At 48.3% G+C, this 17,335-nt stretch overlaps 1 protein-coding gene across 9 annotated transcripts in view; it reads right to left on the bottom strand.

Moving 5' to 3' along the window:
- Positions 1 to 17,335, bottom strand: part of OGDHL (oxoglutarate dehydrogenase L) — a 2,607,259-nt gene that overhangs the window by 170,171 nt on the left and 2,419,753 nt on the right. For all 9 annotated transcript variants that reach the window (XM_069610806.1, XM_069610810.1, XM_069610809.1 and 6 more), the window contains one exon: positions 5,742 to 5,867. In XM_069610806.1, coding sequence (XP_069466907.1) covers positions 5,742 to 5,867 — 126 coding nt within the window. The remainder of the gene's footprint in view (positions 1 to 5,741; positions 5,868 to 17,335) is intronic.

The following is a 17,335-nucleotide window of genomic DNA, read 5'->3' as shown; positions in this document are numbered from 1 at the left end:
AACGTTTCGTTTATCATGCGCTGGTCACCTATCTCATCATCTCCATACAGCACTTTGTAATATTCCACAAATTCTTTGTTAACACCCTCTTGCGTGGCCACCTCCTCTCCGTTCCTCCCTAATAATGGTCCTAATCGGGGACTTAGGGGTCTCGCTTTGTATAGCCAGGCCAAAAGGCGGCCCGTCTTGTCTCCCCCTGCGTGCTGCCTCTCGACATATTTTTTATAATTAAGATTGCAGAGTCTTTCCCAGTGCCCTGCGCATTGTTGCTGTAGTTGGAGTACCTGCTCCGTGTCTACCTCTTCGCTCTTCAGCGTTGTTTCCAGCTCAGTTTCCGCCCTCTGTAGGTCAGCCAAAACCCCACCCTGTAACCCTCTTGACTTAGCAATGGCCGCCCCCTGCATCACCACCTTAAAAGCTTCCCATAGTGTGCCCGCAGAGTCAACACTCCCAGTATTTTCTACAAAAAAGTTGGCAATCTCCTCCCTTATATCTTCTCTAAAGATTGGGTCTTTGAGCGCCTCCGCCCGGAGGCGCCATGTAGGGATTTTCGCCCTCGGGGGGCAATATTGCCAACCGAGGGTCAGGGGCGAATGATCCGAGAGGACCCTGGCCTTGTATTCGGTTTGGGTAATCTCGGCCATCACATCTGCTGTAACAAAGACATAATCGAGCCTAGTGTGCAGTTGGTGCGGGGACGAATAGTGTGAGTATTGCCTCTCAGTGGGGTGTTTCATCCTCCACGCATCTGTAAAACCAAAATCTGTTAGCAGCGTCCGCAACGCTCTCGCCGCTGGGCTAGGCTTATTTACCCTGTCATCTGACCTGTCCACCGCCGGATCCAACACACAATTGAAGTCCCCTCCCCAGATCACTGCGCTTCCCATACACACACTAAGATTGGCGCTCAGGGCTCTGAAATATGCTGCTGTGTTTTGGTTGGGGGCATACGTGTTTACTATGCATACCTCCCTGCCCTCTACCAGCCCTCGCAATATAGCCATCCTTCCATCCGTTTCCACCACCTCCTGTGTCAGTTTGAACGGGACATGCGATGCCACCCAGATTAGCACCCCTCGGGCATATGCAGAGTATGGCGAGCCCACTACGGTCCCTTTCCACTTTCTCTTAACTAGGTCCAACTTCTCCCGCGTCAAATACGTTTCTTGTAGTAATGCAATGTCTATTTTCTGCCTTTTCAGATACATCATGATCTTGTTCCTTTTCAGGTAGCTGTTAAGGCCCCTGACGTTCCGCGTTATTATCCTGAGGTCCCCCATAGGTCGTTAATAAGCCACCACCCAATTCTCCATCGATTATGTCCCTTCATGCACCGCGTGTGCCGCAAGCTGGTTCTCCCAAATAGGCTCAACTCAAAACTTATGCTCCCCATAACCACACGCACACTCAACTCCCCATCCCCCAACTTTCTGCCCTCCCGCCCCTCCCCCAACAGTAACCTCCCCAACAGTTGCCCAGCTCCATTCCTGGATCTCAGGCATCCCCACATCTAGCCCTGCCGAGCGCTAGCCGCTACTCAGGGTCCAGTAGGATATAGCCGCCCTAATGGCCGCTGAAACTAATAGTCTATTGGGGTAGGTCGTCCGCGTTCTGTTGCTCCTCCCAAAAAAAACATTACACAATCGATTGCCAAATCGTTACCGATTACAGTTACACTCACTATATTCCAGTCTGAATCGAGCGCCAGGCTCGGATCGTGTAAAAAGTTCAGTTAGGCCCAGCTTCTCCATACGATCAGGGTCCTTTTCCTTACTGGATTTTCATTTGGTGTGATCCTGCAGATCCCGATCTGCTTCTTGTTCCGGGCAGCCCTGCAGGTCCAACCATGTGACAACATCCTCGGGGGCATCGAAAAAGAGCGCTTTGTTCATATGTAGCACTTTCAACCGTGCCGGGTACAGAAGCATATATCTGATTCCTGCTGCTCTCAGCCTCCTTTTGACGGCTACATAGCTGTACCTCTGCCTCTTTACCAGCATTGTGTAGTCCGGATACGCTGTGATGTTAGTGGATGCTCTCTTGATCGTGCCGCCCTTACGAAAGTATTCGAGGACCTTCTCTCTATCTTTGTAATTTAGGATCTTCGCGATGATCGGTCTTGGTGGGGCCCCCGGCCGGGGCTTCCTCATCAGGGCGTGGTGCGCCCTCTCCACCGTAAATCCCTGCGAGAGATTACCAGCTCCGATCTCTTGCAGGATCATGTTTTCAACACAGTTTCTGGGATCTTGGCCTTCTTCTCCCTCCGGAAGGCCAACCACGCGAATGTTGTTTCTCCTCGCTCTTCCTTCCGCCTCTTCCACCCGATTTTCCAAGTTAGCGACCTGTTGTTTTAAGACATGGATCTCCTTCGCATTGCTCGTGCTAACATCTGTGTTAATCTTCACCCCACTTTCCAAACCGCTGGACCTTTCTGCAAGTGCCATAACATCTTGGCGAAGCAGGGTGAGTTCTGTGCCTACGGCAACGATCTTATTCTCCAGAGCTGTGCGTAGCTCCGCCATTGCCAAGTCCCATTTGGCGCTTAGCCGCGTTATAGCTTCAAGGATCTGGTGCTTGTCCCCTTCGAGGGCATCCTCCGCGGGGGTCTCGATCGCGCTCTGCACAGATGTTGAGGGGGTCCGTTGCGTTCTCGTGAAAGTCTCCATCGTGGGTTGCTTGGTCTTAGCTCTCAATCCTTTCGCCGACATGGCGCTTTCTCGCTGCTCCTGTGCGCCTTTGCTTTAGTGCTATTGTCGCACCGTCCTCGGTCCGGCAATGGTCAGGCTTTCAGGTCGCCAAACGCACATTAGAGATGGCACATCGGATTGTCTTGTGGATGGGCTATGGCTTCGCACTCCCCATGCAACTTCCACAGGCCTCGTCACCCAAGCATCCAATGTCATCCCCTCTTACGGTCAGATCGCCGAGGCTCCATTCGCGTATATCAGGCCGGGCGTTTTCGTGGGTTCGACCACTCTGCCATATCACCCAATTGTGTTGCTTCTCCAGGCATTTACCGCAGCCGTGTCCCGCAGGTCCAGGGAATCAGTTTAGTTTCCCCTCGGAGGCCTTTCCTTTGTTAGCCGCCATCTTGGTGTCGCAGCAGCCCCACAATCGCACCGACAAAAACATATATATCTCACGATTCTCGGGGGCTATGAGCTTCTCCAGCAAGCTTCACGTATCTTGCAGCTTCCGACACCTGACCCTCAAAGTTCTAGGCGCTCGTTGCAGTTTTAGTAGGTAAATTTGGCAAAAATAGAGTCGGATCATCAGGAGCTCCTCACGCGGCACGTCCTATTCCATGGCCAGTTAGCCACGCCCCCGATCGCTATACATACACAATGCTGCAACACGCCATGGCTCAACAACGGCAGGATACATGGGACGTACTGGACAGGTCTTCGATAGAGACTAACATCATGGATGGGGAAATCCGGGGCAAGGCAATAACGCGGGAATATCAGATGCTAAATAGTTTCACATCCAAACCATTGCTGATTCTTAGAGAGAAGGGGAACCTGGGAACTTTAGAGGAGGAAGACTGGGTTGAGGTGCTGACTTCCCTGAGGGAAGGGTGCATAACTATGCGATTGAGCGTAATACAATACAAGGTATTACACAGGGTGTACTACAGCAGGGATCGCCTTCATCGAATGTGGGGGCAGCAGACTCCTGGTGTTTGAAATGTGCAGTGGGAGTGGGCTCATTTTACCATATGTTCTGGGAGTGCCCCAGGGTGAAGTCCTTCTGGGACCTATTTAGATATAAGTTGGCGACCAATACCGGAGTGCCCCAAACTGACGCTATACATGTATGGGGGGAGTCGGGATTCGGTGTTCAAGAAAATAACCTAATCAGGATTGCTATGATGATGGGCAAGAAAATGTTGGCAATGGAGTGGGGTTCCGCCATGCTACCAAATATCCACAGAAGGCTGGAGGGGGGTGGATTATTGTGCTGAGTTAGCGAAAATGGTGTATAGGGACAGGGGGTGCCCCCAAAGGTTTGGGAAAATATGTGCCAGATGGTTGGAAGTGGGATAAGTTGCTTCTTGAAGGAAACTTGTGGTTTTAGACATTGATTTTTATGTTTTGAAACAATCTTGTGATTATGTGTTTTATGACTAATACAATTGTATTTTTAAAATAAATAGTGGATGTTTGGGAGTAAGCCCAAGGGTGTGTAGGTCTCCCGGTCTCTCAAGAGTGATGACACTCAATATTTACCTTCCTTTTGTAGATTTAACTACGAGATAGATATCATAGATGGGGAATCCGTGGGAGGAAGAAGTCCATTAGAAACATCCATTCCCGAATGCAACAGACTTGACAGAAATGACAAAACATCATCCACTGAGGCTTGCAGAGGGTATGGAGATCTGCCCTGCATCCAATGGCAGGTTCAGAGCTATTAACCTTTATACTGTGATTGCCCTATGAACGTCCAACGTGACCAAATGTCAGTTTTTACCACTAAGAAAAGAGACTGTGCAGAGGGATATAACACCCTCCCGAACATTAATCTTAGTGAAGAGTAACAGTTGCATTATTTACAGCTCTGTCAGGATGTCCAACAAAGTGTAGAGGGCTGCAGGGTCTAGAACCTACGGGCCTACAAAATATTTTTGTGAAGGCATTAACAGGGGTAGAATATCCAGACTTACATAGTTAGATGTGAGCAGGAACTGAGAATATCCATTTCTGAGGAATCCTGGGATCGGATTTGGGAAAGGATCTTCCAAATGTCAAAAATCTGTTGCCGCTGGTAAACAACTCCCTTGAGTTTACATAAGATGCTCCCCAACTCTGCCCTGAGTGTTGGAGGAGAAATTACAGGGAAATTGGAGATCTGGGTCACATGTGCTGGAGGTGCCCAAAAGCTCACTCGTTTTGGTGAAAGGTGATCGCCCACTTTAAAGAAACTGTTATTCAATTACCCCTAGACCCATGGGTGATAATCCTTGGAGATGGAGATGAGAAGGGAATGTGCCCAATGTCGGATGTGACTGCAGCCTTGAATACGTGCCTTTTAAATGCTGCCTGTTGAACACTAGCACAATTTTAGAAATCTCCCAGTGGGCCTGTAATCATTTATTGGTGGGTGAATGTCTCCGAGATTGTGGTGATGGAGAAGATTGCAGCGTTCTCTACCAATATATACCTGAAAAATTAAGGATAAAGAATGCCTATTTTGCAAACCACTTTTACTGAAAAGTGTTTCAGTGCTATAGCTTGTAGGCTTTGATTTTACAAGGGTGCTTTCTCTTACTTTACACTAAAACAGGGAAAACACTATTTGGGGGGTGGGCGCTGTTTCTCATGTGCCTTTGGAAACCTAAGAATAATCTTTCTCGCTGTCTTACAGAGTACACATTTTTCCTTTTTTCTCCTCTCCCATCTTTCTCAGTATTGTTTTCCTACTATATTTGTATTCTTGACTGATCAATGTAAAACTACTATGTTTAAGCAGACCACTAGGTCGTTCAGCATATTGTGACTACTAATAGATGCCGATCTAAGACAAATGAATGCAGATTTTCATTAGAGCACTTTATTTGACAATTCCTAGATGAAAATGTCCCAAGTGTATATATAATGGAACACTGCAAAGCCGTCTTGATTCGATTTGCAAGAGAAAAAGACTACAATGCTTGATGTTAAGCCAATGTTCATACTTTCAGCAATTTTAACATTCCTGATTTTTGGTTCACTGACATCCTGCGCTGGTACCCCACTTACCGGCTTGCGGAATGGCAACAGTATCTGCCTCCTGAGAACATGGAAATAGTTGGCTGGAGTCGAGCAGTTCACTACAATCCAGTTGCAATCATACAGTTGTTGGACCTCAAAATCCTGAGTGAAATCCTAACGGAAGGAATTAAAAAAATATAAACTAGAATCTGCCCATATATACATTACCCTGAAATTAAAAATGTCGACACAACAAAACAGTTCCATGACCCAAAACACTTTCACGGAAACAGCAACGAGAGTCGTGTTCGTAACGTAACAGATTTGTGTTTATTAGTTTGAAGAGGTCACAATTCCAGGACACTCATCCCTTTTTTCATCCACATCACCAAAATCGCATAGTCCAACATAAGTAGTTTGCTTAGGCTCTCCTCATAAACCTCTATCTCTCAAAACCCATAATCTTCCAACCAAATACCCAGTTTCATTTTTCTCCCAAAAGGTGCTAATATTGCTTCCCAAATTATTGCTACTTTGTCACCTCCAATAAAGACTCAATCCTACATGATGATCTCGTCTCACCTTCCATACCATGCCTCTCCCTTCCTAACATTGTATCAATGTAATACTGCACCTCATTTATAGGTCTTATTAACATGTGTGGTATTGTCTGTCACATTAAGAGGACGGGCATTAAGATCTTCAGTATGAAGCAACTCTCAGGTCCAAATCTTTTTACATTGCCTGCTCATACGGTCTTTACTCCAAACATGTTCTCGACCCTTTCTTGTTATTTACAACATCCTATCACCACCATATTTCAAAGCACTCCTGAAAGAACAGGACCATGGGTGCAATCTGTAAGAAAAAAAACTGTATGTAACAGAAAAAAACGTGTTTGTGGTATGGTAGTTCACACAGAGCAGACAGACAAATGAACAGTTTTAAAGACGCTCGCGTTTATGAATGTAAAAGAAAATGCCTCACCTAGTCGTAACTTCTAAGGTATAGGTTCCCTAATCTACAAAAAACAAAAGGGTGCTCGTCAGGACATCTTACATAAATCAACCTTGTCCTCTGTCCAAATCTGTGCTACCCTGCTGTCCCTACCACTAACAAAGGAAACAAAAAGACATAGTCTCGAATCGTCTTCTCCAGGGCTTTTCCAATCCTTAGCCTGGTCGTACAGTTCAAAAACGAAGTTCAAATGTCTTTTGGTTTCTCTCCTGGTTTCCAGTCCTATGCCTAGCTCTAAGGTTCACAACAAAGTTCCTACACTGAAGGGGAATCCTGAACCCTCCCTGCAAAGTCTTGTTCAAGATGAGAACTTTGTTCCTTAAGTGTACAATTTGAGACTGCAGATCGTTTAATTCAGGTTCACCCCCTCAGGCATTTCTTGTGCTTTCTGCTCTTTGGTAACCCCTTGTGGGTTATTAGGTTCAGGTTCACCACCTCGGGGCGTTTCTCATGTTCTCTCCTATCTCGTAACCCCTTGTGGTTTTATTGGGTCTGGCTCACCCCTTGTGGTGTTTCTCATGCTTTCTGTTCTCTGGTAACCCCTAGTGTACCATTGGGTTCAGGTAGACCCTCTTGGAGTGTTTGTATTGATCTCTGGGTTCTTATAGCACCCCCAAGGGCCCTCGGATACTCTAGAGAGTGACTGTGGGGGGAGGGAGTAGTTGTACAGAGATGGTTTTAGTAGTGTGGAGGAGAGATTAGTAGTTTGGAGGAGTGGGGATGAAGCAGGAGAAGCATGTAAGAGATTGTAGTTACATCAAAGAGTGGAGGCGAGTCCCAGAAGTAGTTAAAGACATCAGAAAGACAGTGGAAGTGGCAGGGAGTAAGAGCGAACATGAGAGGAATTGGGACAGAATAATGAGAGGAGAGCATCGTTGAAGGAGCAGGGGAAGGAATATGTGAGCTTGAAAGGAAACAGCGTACATCATGAGAGTGTGCGAACGGCACAATTTACTATCCCCTTTAGACCACACAACACTGTATAGTGTAGGGATAGTTAGGAAGTTTTGGAGGGAGGTCATACACACAAGGCACTTGCCTTGAGGTACTTCCCTTCTAGCATAAGGCAGGATCTATTCTAGAAAGTAGGGAAAAACATTCAATAAATGCTCACCATGGAACTAGGGATACCTGGTTTAGGACGATATTGGAGCGTTTAGACAAGAGAGAGAGGCACTGTCCTAGAGCCTATCCAAAAATTGCAATAAAAACCCTTGAACTCATCTATGTAATGGAAAGGATCACTGCAGCCCTTCATGGAAACAGTGTGGAAATCGCGACTGAGTGGAGTGGTTATTGTAGTAGGTTTATGCCACTGGGAGGTCCGCTGGTGACAGGGATGGGATGATGGATCGAGGAGTAGGCGTCACTGGAAGGGTGGAATTCGGCCCTTCCCATTTACTGTAGGGATTTGTTGTTTAATAGTGGGATACACCCCCTGAGGTTTGTCTTTGAAGGCCAAATGTATGGCTTTTCTTCTGTGTCGCACACAAGGAGACATGTTCTTCCTACTGGTCAGGAGGCTGTGGTTGCCTATACAAGGGTGGGATGGGTGAAAGGGGTGGGGGGCGTGAAAAGACTGAAGTTGTAATGTTATGGTTTTCTTCAGTGCTTTGATGTGACTTTGGTTACTTCTCCTATTGCAATGTGGAAATTATAATAAAAATGTCAAATAAAAAAAAGAATTGAACTGCCTCTATGCTTTGGATTGTTCTTATAGCCATATGTGATGCAAAACCATACTAACGAGAAAGAGAAGAAGAGTACGAACAGCACAGAGGGATATGCATGAGCAAATGATGTGTGCGAAAAAGCACAGCTCAGACCACTACAAACCGTTAAGAGAAATGTTTGTTACACAATACTTTTGTGTTGTGATGCTTGACAGACACTGTAATGAAAATAAACTCCATAAAATGCTGAATGGAACCCAATACTTTGAGTAAGCTCCGTTTGGAGGCATTTAAAATCAAAAGGCCTCAAATGTACACAAACAGCATCTAGAAACTGCTAAATGCTCAGACATTCTAGACAAGAGACCAACCACACCGCTCAAAAGTCATACCTAGGGTGTTTGGAAAAGCATGGGGGAGGAGCCTTTTGAGCACTTCACAAAGAATAGGCATGTGGGGAGGCTCAAACCGAGGGGGCCCAGTGCAGTGACAATGTACTTCTGGGGAAACTCCACACGTGGTTCCAGTAGCCATTGCAGAGCCCTGCTGCAGGACATACAAAAAGCTAGACTCTAACACCATGGACCATGTACTGTTGGGGTTCTAGACCTCTCACTGAATACTGCAAGATAAAAAATTTGTAAACACATTTTTATTGGCATGAACATATCAACATTACATTGTGAGGTACCCGCGTACTTCATATTTATGCATACCATTCATTTTTAGTATTTTACCCCACTCCCAAAACAGTCCCAAAACAACGCCCTCCCCCTCCCTATCCCCAACAATGTTCCGGCTGTATCAGGGTTGGCTCTTTCTCATTCTCTCCAGGTGCTCTACTCATTTCTTTTCCTATGTTTTTGGAGGTTCACAGGTCTGGGTGGGTTTCCAAGAATCCGGTTGTCCATAGGGTCCCGCCCCTACGCTTCTCTGCACACTCATACAACTCTCCCTCTCATTTTCATTTAGCGGGGTATAAAACCCTATCTCTGTGGTAGAAGACCTGGCTCCTCGTCATCCCCCTCACCCTCTCCCTTCTCCCGCATTATTCTCATCAATTCCTCCATCCTGTATAAGTCCAATGCCTTTGCTGCCCATTCCTTTTTACTCGGGAGTGTTTCCCTTTTCCACCCCCTGGCCAGGCATGCCCTCGCCGGCAGCAAGAGAAAGTGCAGCATATTTGGTATCCTCCTCCAATTCTCTTCTGCTGTTTCGGTTCCAAACAGGATCAGCAGCGGGTCCATCTCCCTTTCCACCCCATCCAGGTCCCTGACCCAGCCCAGCACTTCCTTCCAGTAGCGCTGCACTTTGACACATTTCCACCACATAAGCCAATAGTCTGCTATGAGTCCACATTTCCTCCAGCAGTGGGGGTCTGAGCCAGGGTACATCTTCCCCAGTCTTGCCGGGTCCCATTGCCATCTGTACAATAGCTTGAGCCCATGTTGCTTGTATTGGCAGGCTAAAGACTCTCGATGGGCGTTCAGGCAAAGTCGCTCCCATTGGTCTGGGTCTATTTCCTTACCCAGGTCTCCCTCCCATCTCCTCTTGAGTGCACTCACCTCATCCCCCCTCGCCTCTAATAGTGCCTGGTACATCTTTGAAATGGGACCCCTAGTGACCCCCGCTGTGTCAAGTATGCGCTCCATGGGCGTCAGGTCTCTCTGTAGTTTCTGTTTCCACGCACCTCACATTAAAGCACCCTTCAGTTGCAAGTATTTAAAAACAGAGAGGGTCCCCAGCACCAGGGCCGTTTCAAGTTCAGTTATTCCCAAAAAGCCATCCTTCTTAACGACCTGTCCTACCCGCTCAAGCCCCGCCTCAAACCAGTCTTGGAAGCGTTCATGACCAGGGATAGCATCCCGAATGGGTGGAGCCCATATATGGCTCAGCAGGGAGGGCCAAGTCGTGACTCCTTTCATTCCTTTCTTATCACTCCGGAGTGCAAGTAACGGGCCCATGATTTTGTGTAAGCGGATCCCTTTTGGCATCGATTTCGTGGGCGCCCATAACCATTCCCCTAGGGTGACCGGGCGGAAGCAGTGGTTTTCAATTCCTACCCACTGCTTGTCCTTATCCATTCGCAGGTGAGGGACCAGGGCTCTGAGCTGAGCCGCTCTATGGTATGTTTGCATCTCGGGCAGGCCGACCCCTCCCTTTTCCTTCGGTTGGATCAAAAGCATAAGCAACCCTCTGTCGTCCCCCCTGCCAGAGAAACCTAAGCATCTTCTTCCTCAATTCATCAAAATGGATTCCCGGTATGTCTATTGGGAGTGCTTGGTATAATTATAATATACGAGGGAGAATCGCCATTTTGAGTGCGTTTAAACGCCCAATCCATGAGATAGTTAGCTTTCCCCACCTTTCCATTTCACCTGTTAGTTTGTGCATAATTGGGGGAAAATGACATTCATATATTCTCTCCAATTCCCTCGGTATATGTACCCCCAAGTATTTTATGCAATCTCTTTCAACTGGTGTCCGGTCATTTGGTCGAAAATAAAAGATCGAATGACCATTTGATCGAATCAAAATGGTCGAAAAAAAAGGTCGAATTTTTTAATTTATTTTTTAAAAATTTTTTGGTTGCTTAAAAAATATTTTTAATAAAGAAAAGGGGGGTAAGGGTGGGGAACCCCCCCTAAAAAAAAAATTAAAAAAACAAATTCGACCTTTTTTTTCCGACCATTTTACTTCGATCAAATGGTCATTCGACCATTTGGTTGTCGACCAAATGACTGGTAACCCTTTCAATTGGTATCCCCAGTTCCGACCATCTGAGAAGCTGTTCCGGTGAGTCCTCGCCCATAGGGAGGATGACCGATTTATCAATGTTAATCTTGAATCTGGTTACCTTCCCATATTCCCTTATAACGCTCAGGGCAGTCTGCAGTGAATCTTCTGTGTCAGCAAGGTACATAAGAATATCATCTGCATCCCTGCTGATTTTATGCATTTGTTGGCCCACTTCGATTCCCTTTATCCAGTCTTCAGCCCTTATCTTCACACCTAAGGGTTCCATAGCCAGGGCAAAGAGCAAGGGCGACAGAGGACAGCCCTGCCTGGTGCCCCTAGTCAACTGAAATTCACTAGATGTGGTTCCGTTCACCACGACTCTAGCTGTTGGTTCCGTGTAAACTGCTCTGATAGCTCTACACATCCTTTCGCCCACCCCTATGCGCCTCAGGACCCTAAAGAGGAAGCCCACTCCACCCTATCGAATGACTTCTCGGCATCTAAAGTCAAAAGTGCTTTTTCCTCGGGGCAATTCCCTGCATGCTCCATCAGATTAAAGGTTTTCCTAATCGCATCCAGGCCCTGCCTTCCCGGAATGAATCCCATTTGATCAGGGTGTATAATACGTGTCAATTTATCCTCAAATCTCGTCGCTAGGATGCGAGTGAAGATTTTTTCATCCACATTCAGGAGGGAAATCGGACGGTCTGATGAGCAATACGTTGGGTCTCCTTGGGAATGACCGAGATCAAGCCCTTACTAAACGATGTTGGGGCTTTCCCTGTGTCCAAAATGTGATTGTATAATTTCGCCAGGTGTGGGGCCAGGATTCCTGAATATTTCTTGTCAAATTCAATCGTATATCCATCTTTCCCAGGTGCTTTTCTGTTGGGGAGACGGGATATTGCACACTGGACTTCCTCTTCTGGAAATGGGCTGTCCAGATGCACAATCTCAGGCGCGGTAAGCCTATTCATGTGTACATCACTCAGGTACTCCCCTATCTCCTCATCTCACCCCTCTACTTCTGTTGCGTACAATGATTCATAGCAGCACGCAAAGCCTTCAGCTACAGCACCTGGTCTATGCCTTACTTCCTCTCCAGTCCCCACATTTCCTAGTTGTATGACCCATCGTTCTGCCCTCTAGGCTCGGAGCCTCGATGCCAAGAGCGCATCCGCCCTGTCTCCCTTCTCGTAATATTTCTGCTTCAGATATCTCAACTTCCATACCGTTCCCCCATACCCAGGGCTCTCAATTCCGCCCTTTTAGCCAGGACCCTCTCTCCGAGTTCCTCCGTGTCACCCCTTCTTGCCTGCAACTCTTCCTATGAACCCAATGAGGCCCAGTGAACTTTCCCTATACCTCCCCCTCTATGCGCCCTCTCCTGTCCCTCCACTAGTCTGGTCTCAGATAGGAATAGGACGTCTAGGGATGCCTTCCGAAATTCCCTCCCTACTAGAGAGCGTTTAGTGGGGGAATTCAGCCCTTTCATGTTTAGGGTGCTCACCCTCAGGCCCTTTTTAACCTCATTCACCCCCATAGCTAGTTGTAGAATTGGTCAATCCCATTTCAGCACCTGGGTTTGGCATATCTTCAAGCATGGCCCATATTGACTTCGGAGAGACCTTTACGAGATTTTGTGATGTAGCCCTGTCTGTGCCGGTTGCCAAATTGAACCCCAAAACTGTAGAATACCTCCAACATGGAGGTCTGAACAATAGAGTGTGAGACGCCCCCTCTGTCACCGAGGGCCACTCTGGGGAAGGTGGGACACCCTCCCTCCAGCCATCATTCCCTGTATACCTGTGCTTGCCCAAGCCCCATATTCTTTTGTTCTGTTGCCTGTGTGCATCTTGGTTCAGTCTCCTTACTGTTCTGGGCGTGTCTGGTCTTTTCTTGGCGACGGGCCACTGAGCTTCAAAAATGTCCACCCTGTCTGGGCCTTCCTCCTCCTCTGTGGGCCAGGTGCCGATCGTGCACGTGTCTCTCCGGGAGCTAGGTCCTGTGGGCCCGAGGGAGCCCTTTCTTTATTTCCCCCCGCCGACGTACGATGTTGCAGGGCTTGCTCCGCCTCTTCAATCGGTGTTAGTAGGTATTCTACCCCTTAAGTTTCAAATTCTAGGGAGCACAGGTATCCCCACCGATAGCGGATCTCCCTTTCACGCAGCCAAGACGTAAGCGGTCTACAGCCTCTTCTCCGTGCCAGCATGAGTTTAGAGAGGTCTTGGTATATAGTAACCCTGGAGCCTTCAAACTCCTCTCCTGCTTAGCTCTGTTGAGAACCTCTTGTCTGTCCTTATAACTCAGGATTATGACCACAAAAGAGCGGGGGCCGTTTCCATAGGGTTTTCCTCCCCTGTGCGCCCTCTCCAACTGTACCATCCTGCCCCCTTCTGCTGCAAAGAGCTGGTGGATCAGCGCCTGGACCTTTTCTTGGACTTGCCTCGGGGTCTCTCTGTCTGCCTCCTTCAAGCCCAGTATCCTTGCGTTATTTCTCCTCTCCCTGTTTTCTAGATCATCAATTTTGAGTCTCATTTCCTCCTCCCGCAGGTCCAGCTCGGTCATTCTGGCATCCAAGCGAATCTCCACCATGTCTGCATTGAGCTGGTTATGCTCCAAGGCCTCCACCGTGCTCACTCTTCCCATCAATTCCGTCAGTGAGGATTGATGTCCCCTATCAAGGCTTTTATTTCAGCTAATATAGGACCAATGTCCTCTTTGGTGAAGAATTGCGAGAGATCAATACCTGTGGCCATCGTCTTGGCTTATTGTATGCCCAACGCGCGCTGGTGGGTTCAGGTCTGAGTGGGACACCTTTCCACTGCCCTTCCGGTCCTCACCTTTGTGTACAGTGCTGACCACTCTTTGTAATGGCGCCGTGCTGATCTGAGCTGTTCTTCTTCACACCTCTCTTCCGACGCTCTAATGTCAGAAGTCGCCAGGTGTACCCCTTTCGTTGTTTTTTTGGAGTCTGCAATAATGAGAGTCCCGAGCATATGCCAGACGTTGCCACCAAAGCAGTCGGATAAGGGGAGCTCTGTGCCCCAGTCGTGCAGTTGTCCAGGTCCCACCACTGTATCCTGGGATGTAGCTCCAGAACACCACACTGCGTGCCCCAGTAGTCCGGGCGTTGTGGGGTAAAGTCAGTGCTGCCACTCTGGGAGCTTCAGGCCAAAGACAGTTTTGCTTCATTCCCCTTCTTGATTATGCTCCTCTGGGCTATATTCACCTGAGGGGGGCTGGGGTGCAGCACATACCTCTTAACGTGCCCCGGCGTGTGTACCCCCCAGCTTGCACACTTCTCCTCCCAGAGCGGTCCGCTCCTCTTAATGTTCCCAGGTCCACTGTCAGGCCGTGACCCAGTGTGCGCACCCAAAATGGCTACTCCTCGTGGGCCGCTCTGATGCTCCTCCAACCCCCCAGGGGAGTTGCCCAGACTTCTGCGCTCCTCACTAGACCGGTAGTCCGGCCGGATCGCCACTCCTCTGCAATCGTGCCTCGTTCCCCCATCAACAACATTCCTCAGGCTCCCCCTCCTTAGCCGCTTTAACGAGCATGGGTTGTGCAAGGGCGCGGTCCACTGTGCTGTCTGTCACAGTCCTTAGGGTGCTTTCTTCATCCTGTGTGAGGCCGACGGTGGGATCCTCCTGGAGGAAGCGGCAGTCCATAGAGCAGAGCACAGCCCCGGACCAGCCCGGCAGCAGTTGACAGAGCGGTCCCGGAGCACAGCACTCAGTGGTCCGAGAGGCCAACGGGTGCGTGTATTTGCACTGAGGCCGCTGCCCTGCTCACGGTGCTCCCCGGTTCGCAGCGTCCTGAAGTTACTGCCTGCTGCTCCGGGTTTTCGTGCCTCCAGTGTCAGCGCGGCTCCTAAATTTGGGCCGCGGTGCTAGTTCCTTGCAGGCCCACAAGGCCAGGCAGGCCGCTCTGTCGCCGAAAGGTCCCTTTCCTGGACGGCCAACAGGACTGCAAATCCTCCTGTGGGTGCCTCAGACGTTCCGGTGGGGACGGATACCGTCCGGTAAGTCGTTTCGCGGGCTTGGGTGCACAATATCGTCTCCAATATGCTGGAGGGAGCGGGAGCTGCACTCTCACACAGCCATCTCGTCTTGCGCCCCCTAGTGGTCTCTGCAAGATCATTTTTTAAAATCTATATAACTGTATCCAGGACAAAGCATGTTGGCGGTCGTTCACACTGCTAGTACGCTATAGGTATGACAGGAGCATCGCTGGGAGAGGCTCCCACAGCTACCGCCCTATAGCACCAAACGCGAAGAAAGCAAACACTTTAGAGTCCCATAGCGTTTACAGGGCCCTGTTGCGGTCCTATAGTACAGACAGTTTTCTTCTGGAGGAAACACATTACTGTTGTCCTAAAGTGACAAGGCACTACAGGACACTGATGGAGTCTTACGATAGCAATGGAGCACCATTAGAGCAAGATCAAACTGGTTGAAAGGGCTCCTAGGGATATGAATAAGGCAGGTTCCCATTTATCGTTTCTTAGTGTTCAACCGGCAGAAGAGAATAATCTGATGCATCACACTACGCTTAACAGGTGCTGTGCCCAGTGGGGAGTACTGGGGCTTAACCCATTATGGCAAAAAAGGTGTTTGGCATGTGATAATCAGGCAATCAAGCTGGTGCCTGCTTATTTGCCCTTCGAATGGTGCAAGGCTCTGGGCGTCTGAGCGAATAGGCCCTCACTGCTTGAGTGGAAGGATTGCAGAGGATAGAGTTTGCAGGATTTGTGCCTTTCGAAGCTACAAAGTGTGGGAGAGCTTAGTTTAATTCACATACAAAGTCATCTATCCCCAAAATGATTTTCTTTCAGACAACACACAGGCTCCTGTCAATTGATCTCTCTGCCATTCCCATGCTTCCCTCTATCACCTGGTGTTTTTGCGTCTCCTTGATAGACACATTGGGCCTCATTCCGAGTATGGCGGTAAGGGATAGCGGCCACCGGTAACGAGACCGGTGGCGGTAATCCCTTACCGCCATACTCCGAGTTCCCTTTGCGCCCTCGCCCTTAACGCCTGCTTTAAGCAGGTGTTAAAGTCGAGGGCGCAAAGGGGCCTCCAAGCCAATAACGATGACCGTAATGAACGGTCACCGTTATTTGCATCTTCCCCATTCCCATTGAGCCCTATGGGGGCTCATTTGGGAATGGGCAAGAGCCTTGGTGAATGGGGAATTACCGCCCCGCCAACCTTGGAATGGGGCGGTAATTCCGCCATCCACCAAGGCGCTGCCGGTCCGGGTGCCAGGCTCGGACTGGCCAGTAGGGCATTAGGCCCATGGCCAAACCAAAAAACAAAATGCTGGTGTAGGCCAGTTTGTTTGGTAAAAGTGGGACACTTTTATGGCCAATTTGATGAGTTAATTCCCTCTGCGAGTAGTTTTGACCAGTGTTGCTGAATAAATATCCTTTAAAATGCACAATTTGCATCACACTTTATCAACACACTCCCCATTGGTTACTGTGTCACAAAAGGAATGAATAGCGTTGTGCCACTCTATTGGTGCCCGAGACAATTTTATGGCCCAGTTCGACACAGAGAGAGAGAGGGAGGTTGGGGTGGGAATTCGAAGGGACTAAATGGAGCAGACAGGTTGTTTTTGTGTATTGGCTGGGTTTCATACATTGAAACCTACAACGTACAGCAATAATACTTACTTTCAATTGTTTTTCATAGCAACATTATGATGGTAGTAACTAGAATTATTAAACAAATGATTTTCACATTTTAGGTGGGACATGTATCGTCCCTCTCACCAAAAGTGGAGACAGAGGGCCTCATTACGAGTTGGGGCGGTATTCTGGCAGTAAGTCTGCCAGAATACCACCTTGCTGAATTACTGTTACTGCCACTTGGTCCGGCAGAATTACTGACGGATTTCAAGTGGCGGTGGCGGTGTAATTTCCCCTTTTTTTTGGAGTCCATTGAACTCAATGGGGCTTTTTTGGCTGAATTATCGCTTCAGTAATTTCGGCGATTCTGCCAATTTTTCAGCCCGATCTCGTAATTTGGCGTAGCTATAAAAATGAGGCTTAACATTTTTAGCTTGGAGTGTGCCAAATACTTGCTTTAATCTTCTTAACTGTTGCATTGTAATGGTCTCTAAAGCACTCAGTTGCCTGGTATTTTAAAACAATTAACTCTGGCTTCACTGGAGACCGGGCAGAGGGAGGACAGTCCCCTGCTT

Source organism: Ambystoma mexicanum, chromosome 8 (assembly GCF_040938575.1).
Source record: "Ambystoma mexicanum isolate Mex_15411 chromosome 8, UKY_AmexF1_1, whole genome shotgun sequence".
NCBI lineage: Eukaryota > Metazoa > Chordata > Amphibia > Caudata > Ambystomatidae > Ambystoma > Ambystoma mexicanum.
This window is presented reverse-complemented; position numbering and strand designations above follow the sequence as displayed.